The sequence below is a fragment of the Phytophthora sojae genome (genome assembly GCF_000149755.1).
Source record: "Phytophthora sojae unplaced genomic scaffold PHYSOscaffold_3, whole genome shotgun sequence".
Classification (NCBI taxonomy): Eukaryota; Oomycota; class Peronosporomycetes; order Peronosporales; family Peronosporaceae; genus Phytophthora; species Phytophthora sojae.
In genome coordinates this window covers 1,865,975-1,878,717 of record NW_009258117.1, presented here as the reverse complement: position 1 = coordinate 1,878,717, position 12,743 = coordinate 1,865,975, and the positions used below count along the sequence as shown (strand labels likewise).

Sequence of the window (12,743 nt, the reverse complement as noted above, 5' to 3'; positions counted from 1 at the left end):
TGAAAAAAACAAGTATCGAATTGGACAGGTGTAGCCATGTTCAAATGAAATGGCTACAGTATTTATTTCGAGCGCTTCAACTTGTCCAGGCAAAAATACTCTCCGCGTTTCATGCAGTAGCAGTAGGGGACTGAGCTCTCTGTCGCTGCAAGTGCTTGAGCGTTGCATTTGATAGGGAAGGTAGCGGCGAACGGCACGATGGACGGGCGAGAAGAAGATGAGTTGACCATCCAGATCCCGCCGCACGATGGCTCGCAGACCGAGAGGACGCGAGGCACCTTTGGCGGCAGGCAGCGCTGGCTGTCGGCCACGGGGGTCGAGTCAAAGGCGACGTCCGACGCCAAGGCCACGGAATCGATGCTCTCCCCGCGGCGAGGACTTAATAAAATGTAAGATGTGACTGTTTTGTGGGAGCGAGCGAGTGAGCGTGGCCTTTCACCGGTGTGCGTTCTATGGGGACGATTGTAGGAAGGTGACAGCGCCGTCGGTGCAGCCGTACTTGTCGTCTCTGGGCATCGCCGTGGGGGACGAAACGCACATTGTGGAGAAGGAGGTCGATGAGGTTGCTAGTCTGCGACGGGTACGAACGAATCGTTCGCTTGTATTGCGGCGATGTGTTACCATTAGCTCAACTGTTTTCGTGTTGTGTAGGAGCACGACACGGTCAAGAATGCTAATTGGCGCAAGGAGAAGGAGATCAAGGTAAGGAGTACTCGTGTCACTTTGCTTTGCTATGTAAAGCTAACGAGAGTCATTTGTGGTATGACTCGCAGAAACTTGAGGAGGAGGTGGAGAATATGACGATGACTCTCCATGGCCGCATGGCCGACAACTCGCAAACGAAGTCACAAATGTCTAACATCGAGAACAAGTCCGCGGTACGCTGCTTACAGCTCATCTTTAGTTGTGGGTTGAAGAACTTAGGCTATGTCGCGATGTGTTTCTGCAGCTTTACGAGTCCAAGCTCGAGGAAGAGTTGACGGATCGCGGAGTGTACAACCACATGATTCAACGCTTGTCACGAGAAGCACTGGAAGCGAAGAAGGCAACTCTGGCGAAGGAGAAGGCATTGCAAGCTCTACGACAGGAGTTAACTTGCGCCATGACTGGGCTGCTGGCTGTACGACAAGAAAAATCGGCGGCTGAGAGTGCGTACAAGCAGCTCTATACGGAGTGGTGGGAGAAAAAGCAGGCAAACATCCGAGCGCTTGATGATCTTCAACACGCCGTGGAGCAGACCCGCCTGAAGTCGGATATTCTCGAGGCACGCGAGGTATCACGTAAGAAGAATGTACAGGCAGCTCTGGGGCAGCTCAAACAGAAGGAGTCGCGCCGCCTGCGCCGTGAATCGTCTGCGCAGATGACGCATTTCTCCGAAATCCAGGAAGAGCTTTCGGACACGGACCGGAAGCTGATGCGTGTCGAGGCCGAGCTGAAGCAGATCATTGAGGCTGCTGGCACGAATGATGTCGACAAGATTATTTCCAAGTATGTTGGCCGAGAGGAGACTCTGCGTGCACTTAAAGAAGAGCACACAGTTAGCGATGCGCGCATGAGGAAGCTTCGTGAACGACACAAGCAGCTGAACGAAACACTGAGTCACCTGCGCAGCGCAGCAGCCAACTCGCGAACGATTTACCAGGAAATGGATCAGACATCGGAGCGCCTCAAGGAGACTGAAAAGGAGGCTGCGTTGTTGGCGGATAAGTGCAACCGCGCCAACGTCCTCATGGACGCGTTTCGCGCGTGCATGCTGAAATGTCTTGCGAAGCTCAGCACGGTGCACGGCTCGTTGGATTACGATGACCAGCACGAACTCAGCCGGGCTATGGAAACGCCAACACCCGACCTGCTCCATCTCATGGAACAGAAGCTTAATCGCGTCCTGGATGTCATCAACCGCGAGAAGGCCGAGCGCGAACTGCACCGATCCGAGACAACTCCAAATTCCAACGGGTCTGGTTCAGGATCAGTTCTCTTGGGCGGTGCTCCAACCATCGACGACAAACCTGGGGTTCACCAGAGCTCTGTACGCGCCCCTGCACCATCCGAGACGGAAGAGCACTTCATTTTACGCATGGCGTCCACTACGGCTTCACCAGCCAACGTTCGGGTTCGGCCCAAGTCACGCTCCAGTGTTGTTAGGTCCTCGTTTCTTGGCCCTCCTCCCGAAGAGCTCAAGATCTCTTCGACTAGACGTGCTAACCACACATCTGTCCACGATGTTGTTAGCGGCGGCGGCACTCACAACAATGACGAGGCCGAGGATGGCACGAACGGAGGAGCAACCGTAGTAGACTTAGGAGATGACGAAACGGTTATCGACCGGCACATGCGCAAGAAATTGGTGGGACTTATTGTGAACCGCGGCAAACGCGGCAAAAAGCCATCAGCGCAGCCACAAACAAGTCCACTACATTAGCAGTCACTCGCTCGACACCAGTAACAATAAACAGCAACAGCATCCTTTGAAGTAAACGTTATCGCCTGCACAAATTCACCTTACTCAATTGAATAAGTAACAACAAATATGATAAGAGCACCGCAGCAACCAATGCTAAAAAGCTAGACGCACACCTGTTCTACCGTATCCTTCACTCATCCGATCAAAAGTAATCCAGCGTGCTCAGATTTTCCTCTAAACAAACTGGGCACGAGTTATCTTCCAAGCATTGTTCGTGGAAGGCGTGGCCACAAGGAAGCAATACCACATCCAGATTGGAGTTGCCTGTATACATCCATAAAACAGTTAGCTGGTGGGTTTGAGCTCAAGAGTCATTGTTGCTGCCGATACTTACTGTCACTGATAATCACCACAGGTAAATCGCACGTCCCGCAGGTTGAATCGTGCAATTGTACCTCACCACCCCAGTCACTGTTCCGGTACTCAAACGATCGACAGGCAACAGGAGCCGCGCCGACTGACATTCTTGAGCCTCTGTTGCTTTTATTCCGTTGTGGACTGACCGGGCCGGAGAGAGGGCCAATATCCACTCCAGCTCCCTCGACCTTACTTATCCGGCGTGTCGTTGTCTCCTCGTCATACTGCTTGCATTTGTTTTCCCACATCTCGTACTGCTCTCGGCTCATTGCTGGAACAAGTGCACCCATTTCAAGCTGTAGAATTGATGCAAGCTGCGGGGCAAAGGATACTGAGCTCGTTGCAGATACGTCTTCCTTGTACGACGCCCAGACGTTGGTATCCACAATTTCCAAAATTTGAACGATTTCATGTTTCTGACGCTCCGTAAGTACATGCGTTTCAACAATCGTGTGGTACGTTTGCAGCGGTGTGGCAGCAAACAGCAATGGGAACCGTGCAAGCAGGCGCATGCCATAAGTAAGGTTCACCGAGTTCAGCAAAGCATGAATAACCGCAGAGCATAGGTGGTCGTTACGATTCTCGATAGACACGGACGCTTGGATTTGACTTAGAATCTTGGACAAGCAATCCTCAGAGCGTTGCGGCAGGACAGCAACCCGTGCAAATAGCGTGTCGAAAACGAGCAACTCATTGCTCTTCGTGATAAGAGTCACCAGCTCCGACAACTCATTGAAGCCACGCTCAAATGCAGCCGATCCGCCATCATCTTGCAAAGATAGCATTGCCAACTCCAGGAGAGCGGGAAACGCTTTGCTTTCTGCAAACATTTTCCAGCACTTCTCGTGGTCATACATGAATCTGTGGGGTTGGCGAACAAGTGCCGCAACCCAAGCAATGCGACTGCACCTTTCGTCTTCCTCAAACAAATCGCCCACCACACCGTTGCCAGCGAAGCAAAGTTCCAAGCATCGACTAACAACCTGCCTGTCTCTGCCAGCTTCATTGCCCTTTTCTTCGAGAAGCCGTACCAGGTATCTGAAATACTTGGATGTCTGGTCCACTGTGTTTGGCTTCAAAATTTCACGGACTCCATCCCCACTTTCATCAATCGCCTCCCAGTCGAGCTCGGTCCCAAAGAGAGCCTGCTCGACGTTCCACGGGTATAAAACTGGGTACTTACTCACACACATTTCAATGGCTTCCTCGGGGCACTTTTTCAGCAATATGTCCAGCAGGTGCAACAATAGGCACAACGAATCACGCTCGTTTAATGTTGAGAAGGCTTTGCCACTGTTCTTCTCCGATATCCAGCTCACAATGTCATCGTACGTCTCCTCCATATCAGCACTGGATACGACTTCATCCAACACAATCTTCAATGCACCAGTAAATTGGCGAAGGTTACACACTTCAGCAGCAAGGTCCGGATTAATATACACACCATATTTGGCCACAAATGCCTCGGCTTCAGCTGCTGTAGCTGATTCGATCTCTGAATCGTCACCTTCGCCATTCCACTGATAACGCGGCTCCAGCGTTAAGGTAATCCCCATTTCGCTTTCATACAATCTATGAAGCTTGCCATTCGCGTGATCCTCCGGATTCAAAGGGTGCAAGTGTAGCTTCGACCCCGCTGCCCAAACAGCGAAGTATATCGACACAAGTGTCCGCACCAAATTCCAATCACCTCTCGTTAGCGGAAGACCGTCGCCATCTACCAGTGCCTCGCCACGAGCAAATCCAGCCGTGGTCGTTGGACCATTCGTGAGTTCGCTTTTATTTTCAACGGAGCCATCGCTTCCTTCTGGCTCTTCGTGCTGTGCGGCTGGGTCAAAGCAATTCAACCACGCTGTAATCGTCGTCTGCACTTGATTCATGTCGCCCTGCAGTAAGTATAAGCTCGTTAGGCAAGCACACACTCTTGTAATTCCAGATGCTGGCCAAAGTCTTCGCGTGAGTTGCTTGGTTTTCTCGGCGGTGGCTGAAGCTGCCTGGAGTTCTGACACTAGCTCGCTGACATCACGCCGGACGGTGGGCTCCAGCTCCGGTGAGACAGCAATTCGGCCGCCTACCATGCATTTCAGCTTTATCTCACAGCTTGGGGTCGCCCCAAAATGCTTCTGAATTGCACGCTGCGCAGCGCGCCCCGTATCGGGAGACATTGATGCCCGATGCACAAGACGTTGTCTAAACTTGTTAACCGGGGTGGATGCTTCAGACGACGACGCTGTTGAAATCGTTGTTTGGACCTTCAATCTCTCGATCAAAGCTGGTTTTGAATCGTGCAGTACCGTAATTTTTGCGTCGCCCTTCCTAGCACGAACGTCATCGACTCCCTGAGTTCTTCTCTCTGGGTATACGTTTCCATTTTCTTGTACCTCCGACGTGCTCTCTGGGAGGTTCAGCTGTTCACTAATCGGTAAGTTAGACGTGTACTTGAGATTGGAATCCCATATATCCATCGAAATCGCTTCCATGAGCACTTCCGTGTCCAGATTACTTTCGTCTGCTTCTCCGATCGTCGACATCGCAATTCGCAGCACAGAGCATTCATTTGTATCCGTTTTGAGTCTCTGGCCGTGTGTATACTTCCGCTGAAACAGACGAGGGTCTGGATCGATAACCAGCTCATCGTCATCAAACTCAGGAAAGTCACTAAAAATGCCAGACGCGTCGGATCGACCAAAGGGATCAGTGATCATAGACCCATCAATCAGGTGCGTGAGCATACTGCTGCCTGGAATAAACGTCGAGAATGCTTTCGCTGCTGCCGTTGAGCCATCCTTTAGTGCTGGTAGAAGATTCATGTTCATAGCACCTTCCTCATTCCGGATTTGTTCGGACCGCTTTACCTCCTCCATGATCTCCTCCATGTAACTTTCACGAAAGTCGTCGGGCAGTACGGCGGAGTTCGCCCGTGGCAGCTCTGGAATATCCATAAGCCTCGCTTCCATAAAAGACCCATCTGGAGCACAAATGCTCTTGGAGTACGACTGATCTGACGGCGCCAACACGTCAAAGTACTCGATAGGCTTGTGCAGGGTGCTACCAGTCGCCAGTGTCACTTCCGTATCCGTCGAGTCCCCTTGACTAGAAAACAAATCAGAAGAAGCTGCAGTGGCCGCTGTCATTGCCTGTTGCGGGCGTTGCTTGAAAATAACCTGCAATGGCTGCGAGTCTGTCGGAGTTGGAAGACCGGTCTCTGCTGCCACCCGGTATTCCTCTTCCAGGGCCTTTGTCTTGTCCGCAAGTGCCTTCAACGATGCAGTAAGCTCCACATAATCCCCCGATTTGGCGCCAATTTTGTCAAGATAGGCCAGCCATTGAGCTTGCAGCGAGTCGACAACGATGGCATCATTTAGATTGAACTCAATAGCAAGCTGTATCGCATTGGCAAATATTCAATCATGTCAGTTCATGATCTGTAATATGCAAAGTCACTGAAGCTCTTACCTCAACGGCTCTTTTCATATCATCTGAGCCATAAATCTGCAGGAACTGGTCAGCTGAGCAGGACTGAATCAAAGAAACCTTTGGTGCTTCACCATGCAGAACTACTAGCGTTGTTTCATTTACGATCTACACGCAACAGCATGGCATCAGAACAATCTTTCACACACGCAGAACGTGTAGCAGACACAAACCTTCAAATCGTGGATAATACCCAAGTCCAGATGCCACTCCACAATTTCGACAGCAAAAGGGTCGAGAAAGAACAACACACTCGATCCGACGCTCCAGCTCACAAGCAGTGTGGTTGCATCTTTCACGTCTTGGGGCGCATAGGGAGGATCTTGCAAAAACTGAAAGCGCCCTAGCTTGTTAATAGTCAGATTTCGAGGCTGGATTCCTGCAGAAAATAAAAACAATCAGTAAGCAACAGACTCAACTCTACAAATGCGTCAAGCAACTTACCTTCTTCCATTGCACACTCAGGGCTCTGAAGAAATTGCGAAGGATTCTTGCTCAGCGAGAATTTCAGCGTCGACGAAACCGTACCAGTCTGCGGGTCGGCAACCCACACACGTCTTCCCGGTCGCGACGAAAACACTCGAATCTCCCGCTTTTTCGCCGGGTCTATCGACTCGACATTGAGACTCGTGAAAAAGCAAGCTCCGTACGCTCCCTGGCGCGCCTTCGTGCCAATCTGCACAGCACTCCCGTCTCCAGACGTAAGGTTCAACAGCAAAACGCGCAGCTGCGACGACACCATTAGAATGTACGAACGCCCGCTCTTCGCAAGATCCAACTGGATACGGTAAAAGAAAGAGAAAGAGAAGCCACAGCATCAGCGTAAAAGTCCCAAAACAAGCTGCAAACGCGTCTCCTGCCTGTACAGTACCTGCACAATCCCCGTCTCCTCCTTCAGCAGCAGCTCCGTGTCCGTGCTGCCGAAGATCGCTGACATGCCGGCGCGCAGCACGGTCTGGCACACGAGTCCCGCATTGCAGGCCGAGAAGAGTCTCGTGCCGCGCTTGTCCCACAGGAAGCAGGTGATGGGGAAGCCGGCGTGGAAGTCGTGCGAGAACTCGACCTTCTCGCCGATCTTGTGGTAGTCCGAGAGCTGGATCGCGTACACGACGCCGCGCATGGTGCCCACCACGAGGCGCTTCTGCAGCGGGCAGATGCTGAGGCTCGTGACGGCCACGCGGTCGTTGCTGGGCGGCGAGATCATCTTGACCAGGTGGTACTTGGCGGCACGGCTGTCGCCCTCGCCGCGGCTCAGCGCCGACGTCGCGTACAGATACACGCTGCCATTGTTGGCTCTGCAATGCGGAGTGCGCAATTGTGATCACGTAAGTCAGTACTGTAGTTGCAGTGGTGACCATCACTCTTGTGCGCGGTAGAATAGGGGATACGGTACGCACCCGCAGGCCAGGAAGTTCTCGGACGCGTGCACGCAGGTGAAGCGCACCTTGCGGTTCTGCGTGCCCAGCCCCAGGTCCTTGTAGTGAAGAAGCGGGCGGCTGCGCACGGCGGCCGCGTCTCCCCCGTTGGGCGGCATGAAGGGAGCGCGGTCTTGCTCGTCCCTCCAGGCCTTTTTGTATGAAGTTGAACACTGATCGCTTCTAAAACCGTTTCATTGGTCGAAATCGGACTCTTGTATCAGCCAATCGCAGAGCGGTTTTGGCGTTTTGCCCGAGAGGTGCCATACTTCAGCACAGTCGGTCGGAACAGCTCAAGGCAAGCCGCCAGCCAGCGCCCAGTTCACGCGGCCGTCGGACGACTGTACGAGCAGCAGCGGTGGTGACAGCACGCGCAGAAGGCAGAGCACACAGGTCGCGCGCTCTGAAGACCCGGTAGTAAGCACAGACTCCGCAGCAGAGAGACGTTCCGGGACATCCCTGGACTACTTGCAGTCACGCTGGCAGAGCAGCCTCCTCGTGTACCGAGCATGTACATGCGCTCGGACTTGGCGGCGCTGCGAGTGCGGAAAGATGTGAACGAGGTGCGCTCTGGCTGCAGCTTGTCTATAGCTTGAGGTAAATTGACCTGATGCTGACTTGTTGCTGCAGCTTTCCAAGGCCAAATTCACGTGCAACCAGGCCACGACGCGCGTGGATTTCCCCGATGGAGCTGACAACATGTTGCGGCTGATCTTCACGATCTCCATAGCCGACGTGTCGGGTCCGTTCGCCAACGGGGACTTCACCTTCTTCGTGGAGATCCCCAAGACGTACCCCTTCCACCGTAAGATCTTAGGGCAAGGATGTTGGCGGTGCGTGGTAATGATGTGTGTCGCTGATATGTTTTTCTGTATTGTTATGGTTGGGACGTGTGTTGCAGCTCCTAGTGTGAAATGTCTTACAAGGTGAGAACTGATGGTGGGCTGCTTGTTAGTGACATTATCAACTCACAAGCGTGTGTCTGCGTATTCTTTTGTGCAGGGTGTGGCATCCTAATATTGATATGGCAACAGGCAAAGTAATGATGCCAATCCTAGGCACGGACTGGCGCCCTGTGCTCAGCATCAACACGGTCTTGCTTGGATTGCAGGTAGGATTCATTCCGGCGGTACTTTTGCGATGAGATTGACTCAGCGACTTTGTGCATGGCTACTGTTTCTCGTCTTGGCTTAGTTAATCTTCCTGGAACCTGTCAATCATAACATTCTCAACCCTGTTGCAGCCGAGCAGCTGCGTCAAAACCCCGAGCAGTTCAAGAAGGAGGTGCAGCAGATTCTCTGTGGCGGCAAGTTTTACGGTGTGGATTTCCCGGCTCACCCGAGGCAGATCGAGAAGCAGCGGCAAAGTTGGGGGTTGCGAGTCAAACGGCGGCGTGACAATGAATCCCCCGACGCAAGTAGTGAATGGGACGACATGACAAGCCCAAATGCGAGCGACACTATTGGCATCGAAGTGCCAGAGCTCATGGATTGCAGCGGTTCATCAGCATGGAAGCGGACGCGATTCCAGTAAGCGGCTTCCACGGACCCATGTGCGCTTGTGCTTGGCCGTTCATTTCGTATAATTGATTTAAAATTCTCGTCGTCGCCACCACTAGAACGCCAACAACTCAATAAATTTAACACCACCCCAACGTGGAGCGCTACGTGATTAGATGCATCGCAAGTACAATTGGGGATGATAACACATTTCGTTATCATTGGAAGGACGACACTTGAAAATGAAAAATTCAGTGCGGTGGAGTCACATCAGCCGGTTCCACACTCCGTTTGGTGCTGGCACGAGTGCAACCTCCAGCTTATTGGTACCAAGCCTGAACACGTACAGATCTCCAATAGGCAGCATCCACCACCAACAGCGACGACATGTAGAACCCACGGGCTCTAGTTCCAAAGGACGAGTCTGTTTACAGCCCTAGCCGTTTCACCAATATCACCCGGCAAACACGAAGTGCCCAGGGGCTGAAGCGGTCGTTCGCGAACGTGAGCGACTAGCGCTTTCTTGAATGATTCCGTCGTCAGTGGGTTCGGCATCGCAAAAGGTGGAGGTGGAACGGCAGCGCCGCCATCAGCAGCTTGACTGTAGGCGTCCGAGATTGCTCGAACGAATGCCTCGACCTTCTTCCAGCAGAAAATGAGCGGCGGGTCGTCTTGGGATTTCCCCATCGGCACGATATCGTCGAACAAGTTGGCATAGCACGTCCTTCAGGGGCACTAGGACGCAGGGCTGCACAACGCCATCCAAGTCGACGCTCGATTTCGTCGTCTTCTTCGCACGCTTATTCTTCCCACTGCTGACTTTCGTCTTTCCACCGTCTTTCTTGTCGCCGTCTTTCTTCGAGCCGCTCTTCTTGAGGGTCCAGTGGCGTGACATCGTAGGCAGAGGTCGGAAAAAATAGTGCAATACAATAAATAATCAGTTTTTTTCAATATTATTTTTTATTATTGGGCTACAGTGGTCCCCGTACAGTATTATATTGGCCCAATCATTGACAATAATTTCCATAAAAGTGCCTTGGCTGGACTCCTATAGTTTTTGTACAGAGCTTCCTGTTGATGGCGTCATCTCCAGCCTCCGATGACATCAAAAACGGCGTTAACCACACCACATTTCGCCCAAGGCAAATGACTGGCTTGGAGACGTGCTCCAACCAACTCCGCAGCCTGCAAATACGGCTCCACTGGCAGTTCATATCTCCATTTCCACAGGATAGCAATGGTCGCCAACAAGCAACTCGCCGCCTTCTTGTACACCTCGCGTGGCCAAGGCCTCTTCAGCTGCAACTTATGTAACAGCGTGCGCAAACAGTTGGCTGGGTAAGGTTACTCCAATCTGGTGGCACACGTGGCATCGAAGCACGCTGGCTACGAGGCAACGTACGCATCGCTCCAGGCCAGCTCGGACCGACCTCTTCAAGCGTTCGGCTTCGTCGCAGAGGTAGCCAGCCATCTCTTCCAATGGGTCCGTTGGATCATCGAACGCAACATGCCCGTCCACGAAGTCGAAGATGCACTAACTCGGGCCATCAGCAAGCTCCGACCTGTGACCGCCAATGCCGTCAAGAAGTGCATGGATGGGATCGCAATTGAAGTCGGCGAGAAGCTGGGGAAAGAGATGGGAACGCTCTTCGCCCTGATGTTTGACGGTTGGACCCACGCTGGCATTCACTTTGTTGCTCTCTACGCCGTCTACGAGACAGCTGGTAAGCTGCGCATACCGCTACTTGGTATGTCTCCCCTTGAAGACGGCGATCAGACGGCAGACGCCCACATCAAGCCGTTCAAGAACATCCTGGATGTGTACGACAAGACCAGCGACATGGTGGGGTTTCTGGTGGGGGACAACTGCGCAACTAACCAGTCCATTGCAACCAAGATGGGTATCCCCCTCGTCGGCTGCGCCAGTCATCGTTTCAACCTGGCTGTGAACAAGTTCACGGAGCCGTATGGCGACTTACTGGACGAAGTCAACAACCTTATGGTGGAGCTACGTCATGAAAACAACCGTGCCGAGCTGAAGAAGTACACCGATCTCGTCCCTATCAAGCGGAACGTCACGCGTTGGTCCTCGACGTTTACAATGGTGGAGAGGTACATTCGTATTCGCGCAGAGATCAAGAAGGTCGACGCCGTGGAGAAAATGGTCCCAACCGGCGGGAAGCGCCGGAAGTTGGTCGCGCTGTTTGAGCACCTCAAGAAGTTCGAGAGCGTCTGTAAGCGGCTTCAGCGCGAGGACACCGATATGGGAGAGGTACGCCTGATGTTCGACTCCCTCATCGTGGAGTACCCTGTCATGTCAGAGCATCTGAAGTCGACCGCCAAGATCGTCCATACGCCTGCATTCGAATCGGGTGTTGTCAAGGTCATCTCTGGCACGGCTCTATCGTCCGCAGAGACAGCAGCTTTGAAGCGGTTCGAGCAGGCACAACCCACAGGAAAGAAGCGCAAGGGGCGGGAAGAAGACTACGCGACGATGTTGCTCCAAGGCAAGGGAAAGAAGAGGAAACAAGCCCCAAATACCACACGTTACATACCGCTCGTGAAAATGGTTCCTCCGACGTCAGACACGGTCGAGCGGCTTTTCTCTCAGTGCAAGCTGGTATTGACACCGCAGCGTCGATCTATGCTTCCGGCCAACTTCGAGCAGCTGGCGTTTCTCCGGGTCAACCGCGGCATGTGGGACGTTTCCACAGTAGCCCGAGTTATCAAGCAGCAGGGTAGCAAAACTAGCAGAGGCATTGATAGTGGGGAGCGTTCTAGCTACATAACTCAATAAGACCATCCCTAACATTGAAGTTTACACTCCTCATATTTTTAGAATTTTTTTTAAATTATGCCACGACACTAACACTGTATTTTCAATCCAAGTCAAAATCGTAGTTATGTAACCAAGTATGTCCGCTTTTCAACGCAGGTATTCCCAGCCTCGACAGAGGCATATTGATGAAGAAGATGCATTTCATATCGAGCGTATGCCTATCTTGACCTGTATCCCCCTCTAAAAAGATATAGTCGGCCCGAAATAAATAATTATAGATCAATCCTTGTTTATCTTCAACATACCTTTGATGAGTGTAAAACTATACTGCTTGAAATACTCCTACAATAGCTAGCCAATTTCAACACACGTCTACCTTAGATTCTTGGCTTAGCTAGCTATGCACTTGGGAAAAACAAAGATGCCGAAGAAGGGCAAGAGGCTCAAGCAAATTGCCGCTCTCGCGGCAGCTGAGCGGGCACGCGACCGGCAGGCACGCCACCAAGCTGTTCCAGCCCCTCTTGAAGTTCTCCGACAAGAAGCGCTGTCGACGCCATGGTGCTGTCCACGTCTAGCCGTGGACGAGAGTGATACGTCTTCGTTAGAAGACAACTCATCCGACTTCGGCGAAGGTCCCAATCTCTACACAGTAGACGCGATCTACGCGAAAAAATACTAATCCAGCAGGTGCCGCTTATTATGATCTCATCAGTGAGTTTGAACGTGCTGAGCTTGGTGTAAGCTGGCCGGTCGAT

The 12,743-nt window shown here is 52.3% G+C and overlaps 7 protein-coding genes across 7 annotated transcripts; 5 read left to right on the top strand and 2 right to left on the bottom strand.

Annotated features, from left to right (window-relative positions):
* Window positions 1-198: 198 nt before the first annotated feature.
* On the top strand, window positions 199-2,422 carry PHYSODRAFT_327975 (hypothetical protein; the record flags this gene model as incomplete). Its single annotated transcript, XM_009524214.1, has 5 exons — window positions 199-389; window positions 469-580; window positions 652-702; window positions 774-878; window positions 950-2,422. The coding sequence occupies 5 exons, from the start codon at window positions 199-201 to the stop codon at window positions 2,420-2,422; spliced, it is 1,932 nt and encodes a 643-aa protein (XP_009522509.1).
* A 62-nt stretch (window positions 2,423-2,484) lies between these two features.
* On the bottom strand, window positions 2,485-7,829 carry PHYSODRAFT_359810 (hypothetical protein; the record flags this gene model as incomplete). Its single annotated transcript, XM_009524213.1, has 8 exons — window positions 2,485-2,728; window positions 2,799-4,707; window positions 4,744-6,204; window positions 6,278-6,403; window positions 6,469-6,674; window positions 6,740-7,073; window positions 7,167-7,590; window positions 7,693-7,829. 8 exons carry the CDS (start codon window positions 7,827-7,829, stop codon window positions 2,607-2,609), a joined length of 4,719 nt encoding a protein of 1,572 aa, XP_009522508.1. The 3' UTR covers window positions 2,485-2,606.
* A 390-nt stretch (window positions 7,830-8,219) lies between these two features.
* PHYSODRAFT_493845 (hypothetical protein) lies at window positions 8,220-9,243 on the top strand (the record flags this gene model as incomplete). The annotated part of the gene is made up of 5 exons (XM_009524212.1): window positions 8,220-8,273; window positions 8,341-8,515; window positions 8,612-8,636; window positions 8,713-8,821; window positions 8,905-9,243. The coding sequence occupies 5 exons, from the start codon at window positions 8,220-8,222 to the stop codon at window positions 9,241-9,243; spliced, it is 702 nt and encodes a 233-aa protein (XP_009522507.1).
* Window positions 9,244-9,614: 371 nt separating this feature from the next.
* On the bottom strand, window positions 9,615-10,104 carry PHYSODRAFT_327972 (hypothetical protein; the record flags this gene model as incomplete). Its single annotated transcript, XM_009524211.1, has 2 exons — window positions 9,615-9,851; window positions 9,931-10,104. 2 exons carry the CDS (start codon window positions 10,102-10,104, stop codon window positions 9,615-9,617), a joined length of 411 nt encoding a protein of 136 aa, XP_009522506.1.
* Window positions 10,105-10,551: 447 nt separating this feature from the next.
* PHYSODRAFT_406910 (hypothetical protein) lies at window positions 10,552-10,725 on the top strand (the record flags this gene model as incomplete). Its single annotated transcript, XM_009524210.1, has 1 exon — window positions 10,552-10,725. A coding segment is annotated over one exon (174 nt), but the record flags the coding sequence as incomplete, so codon positions are not given.
* A 141-nt stretch (window positions 10,726-10,866) lies between these two features.
* Window positions 10,867-12,006, top strand: PHYSODRAFT_495083 (hypothetical protein; the record flags this gene model as incomplete). The annotated part of the gene is made up of 2 exons (XM_009524209.1): window positions 10,867-11,581; window positions 11,741-12,006. 2 exons carry the CDS (start codon window positions 10,867-10,869, stop codon window positions 12,004-12,006), a joined length of 981 nt encoding a protein of 326 aa, XP_009522504.1.
* A 403-nt stretch (window positions 12,007-12,409) lies between these two features.
* Window positions 12,410-12,729, top strand: PHYSODRAFT_327970 (hypothetical protein; the record flags this gene model as incomplete). Its single annotated transcript, XM_009524208.1, has 2 exons — window positions 12,410-12,620; window positions 12,701-12,729. The coding sequence occupies 2 exons, from the start codon at window positions 12,410-12,412 to the stop codon at window positions 12,727-12,729; spliced, it is 240 nt and encodes a 79-aa protein (XP_009522503.1).
* Between the last annotated feature and the right edge of the window lie 14 nt (window positions 12,730-12,743).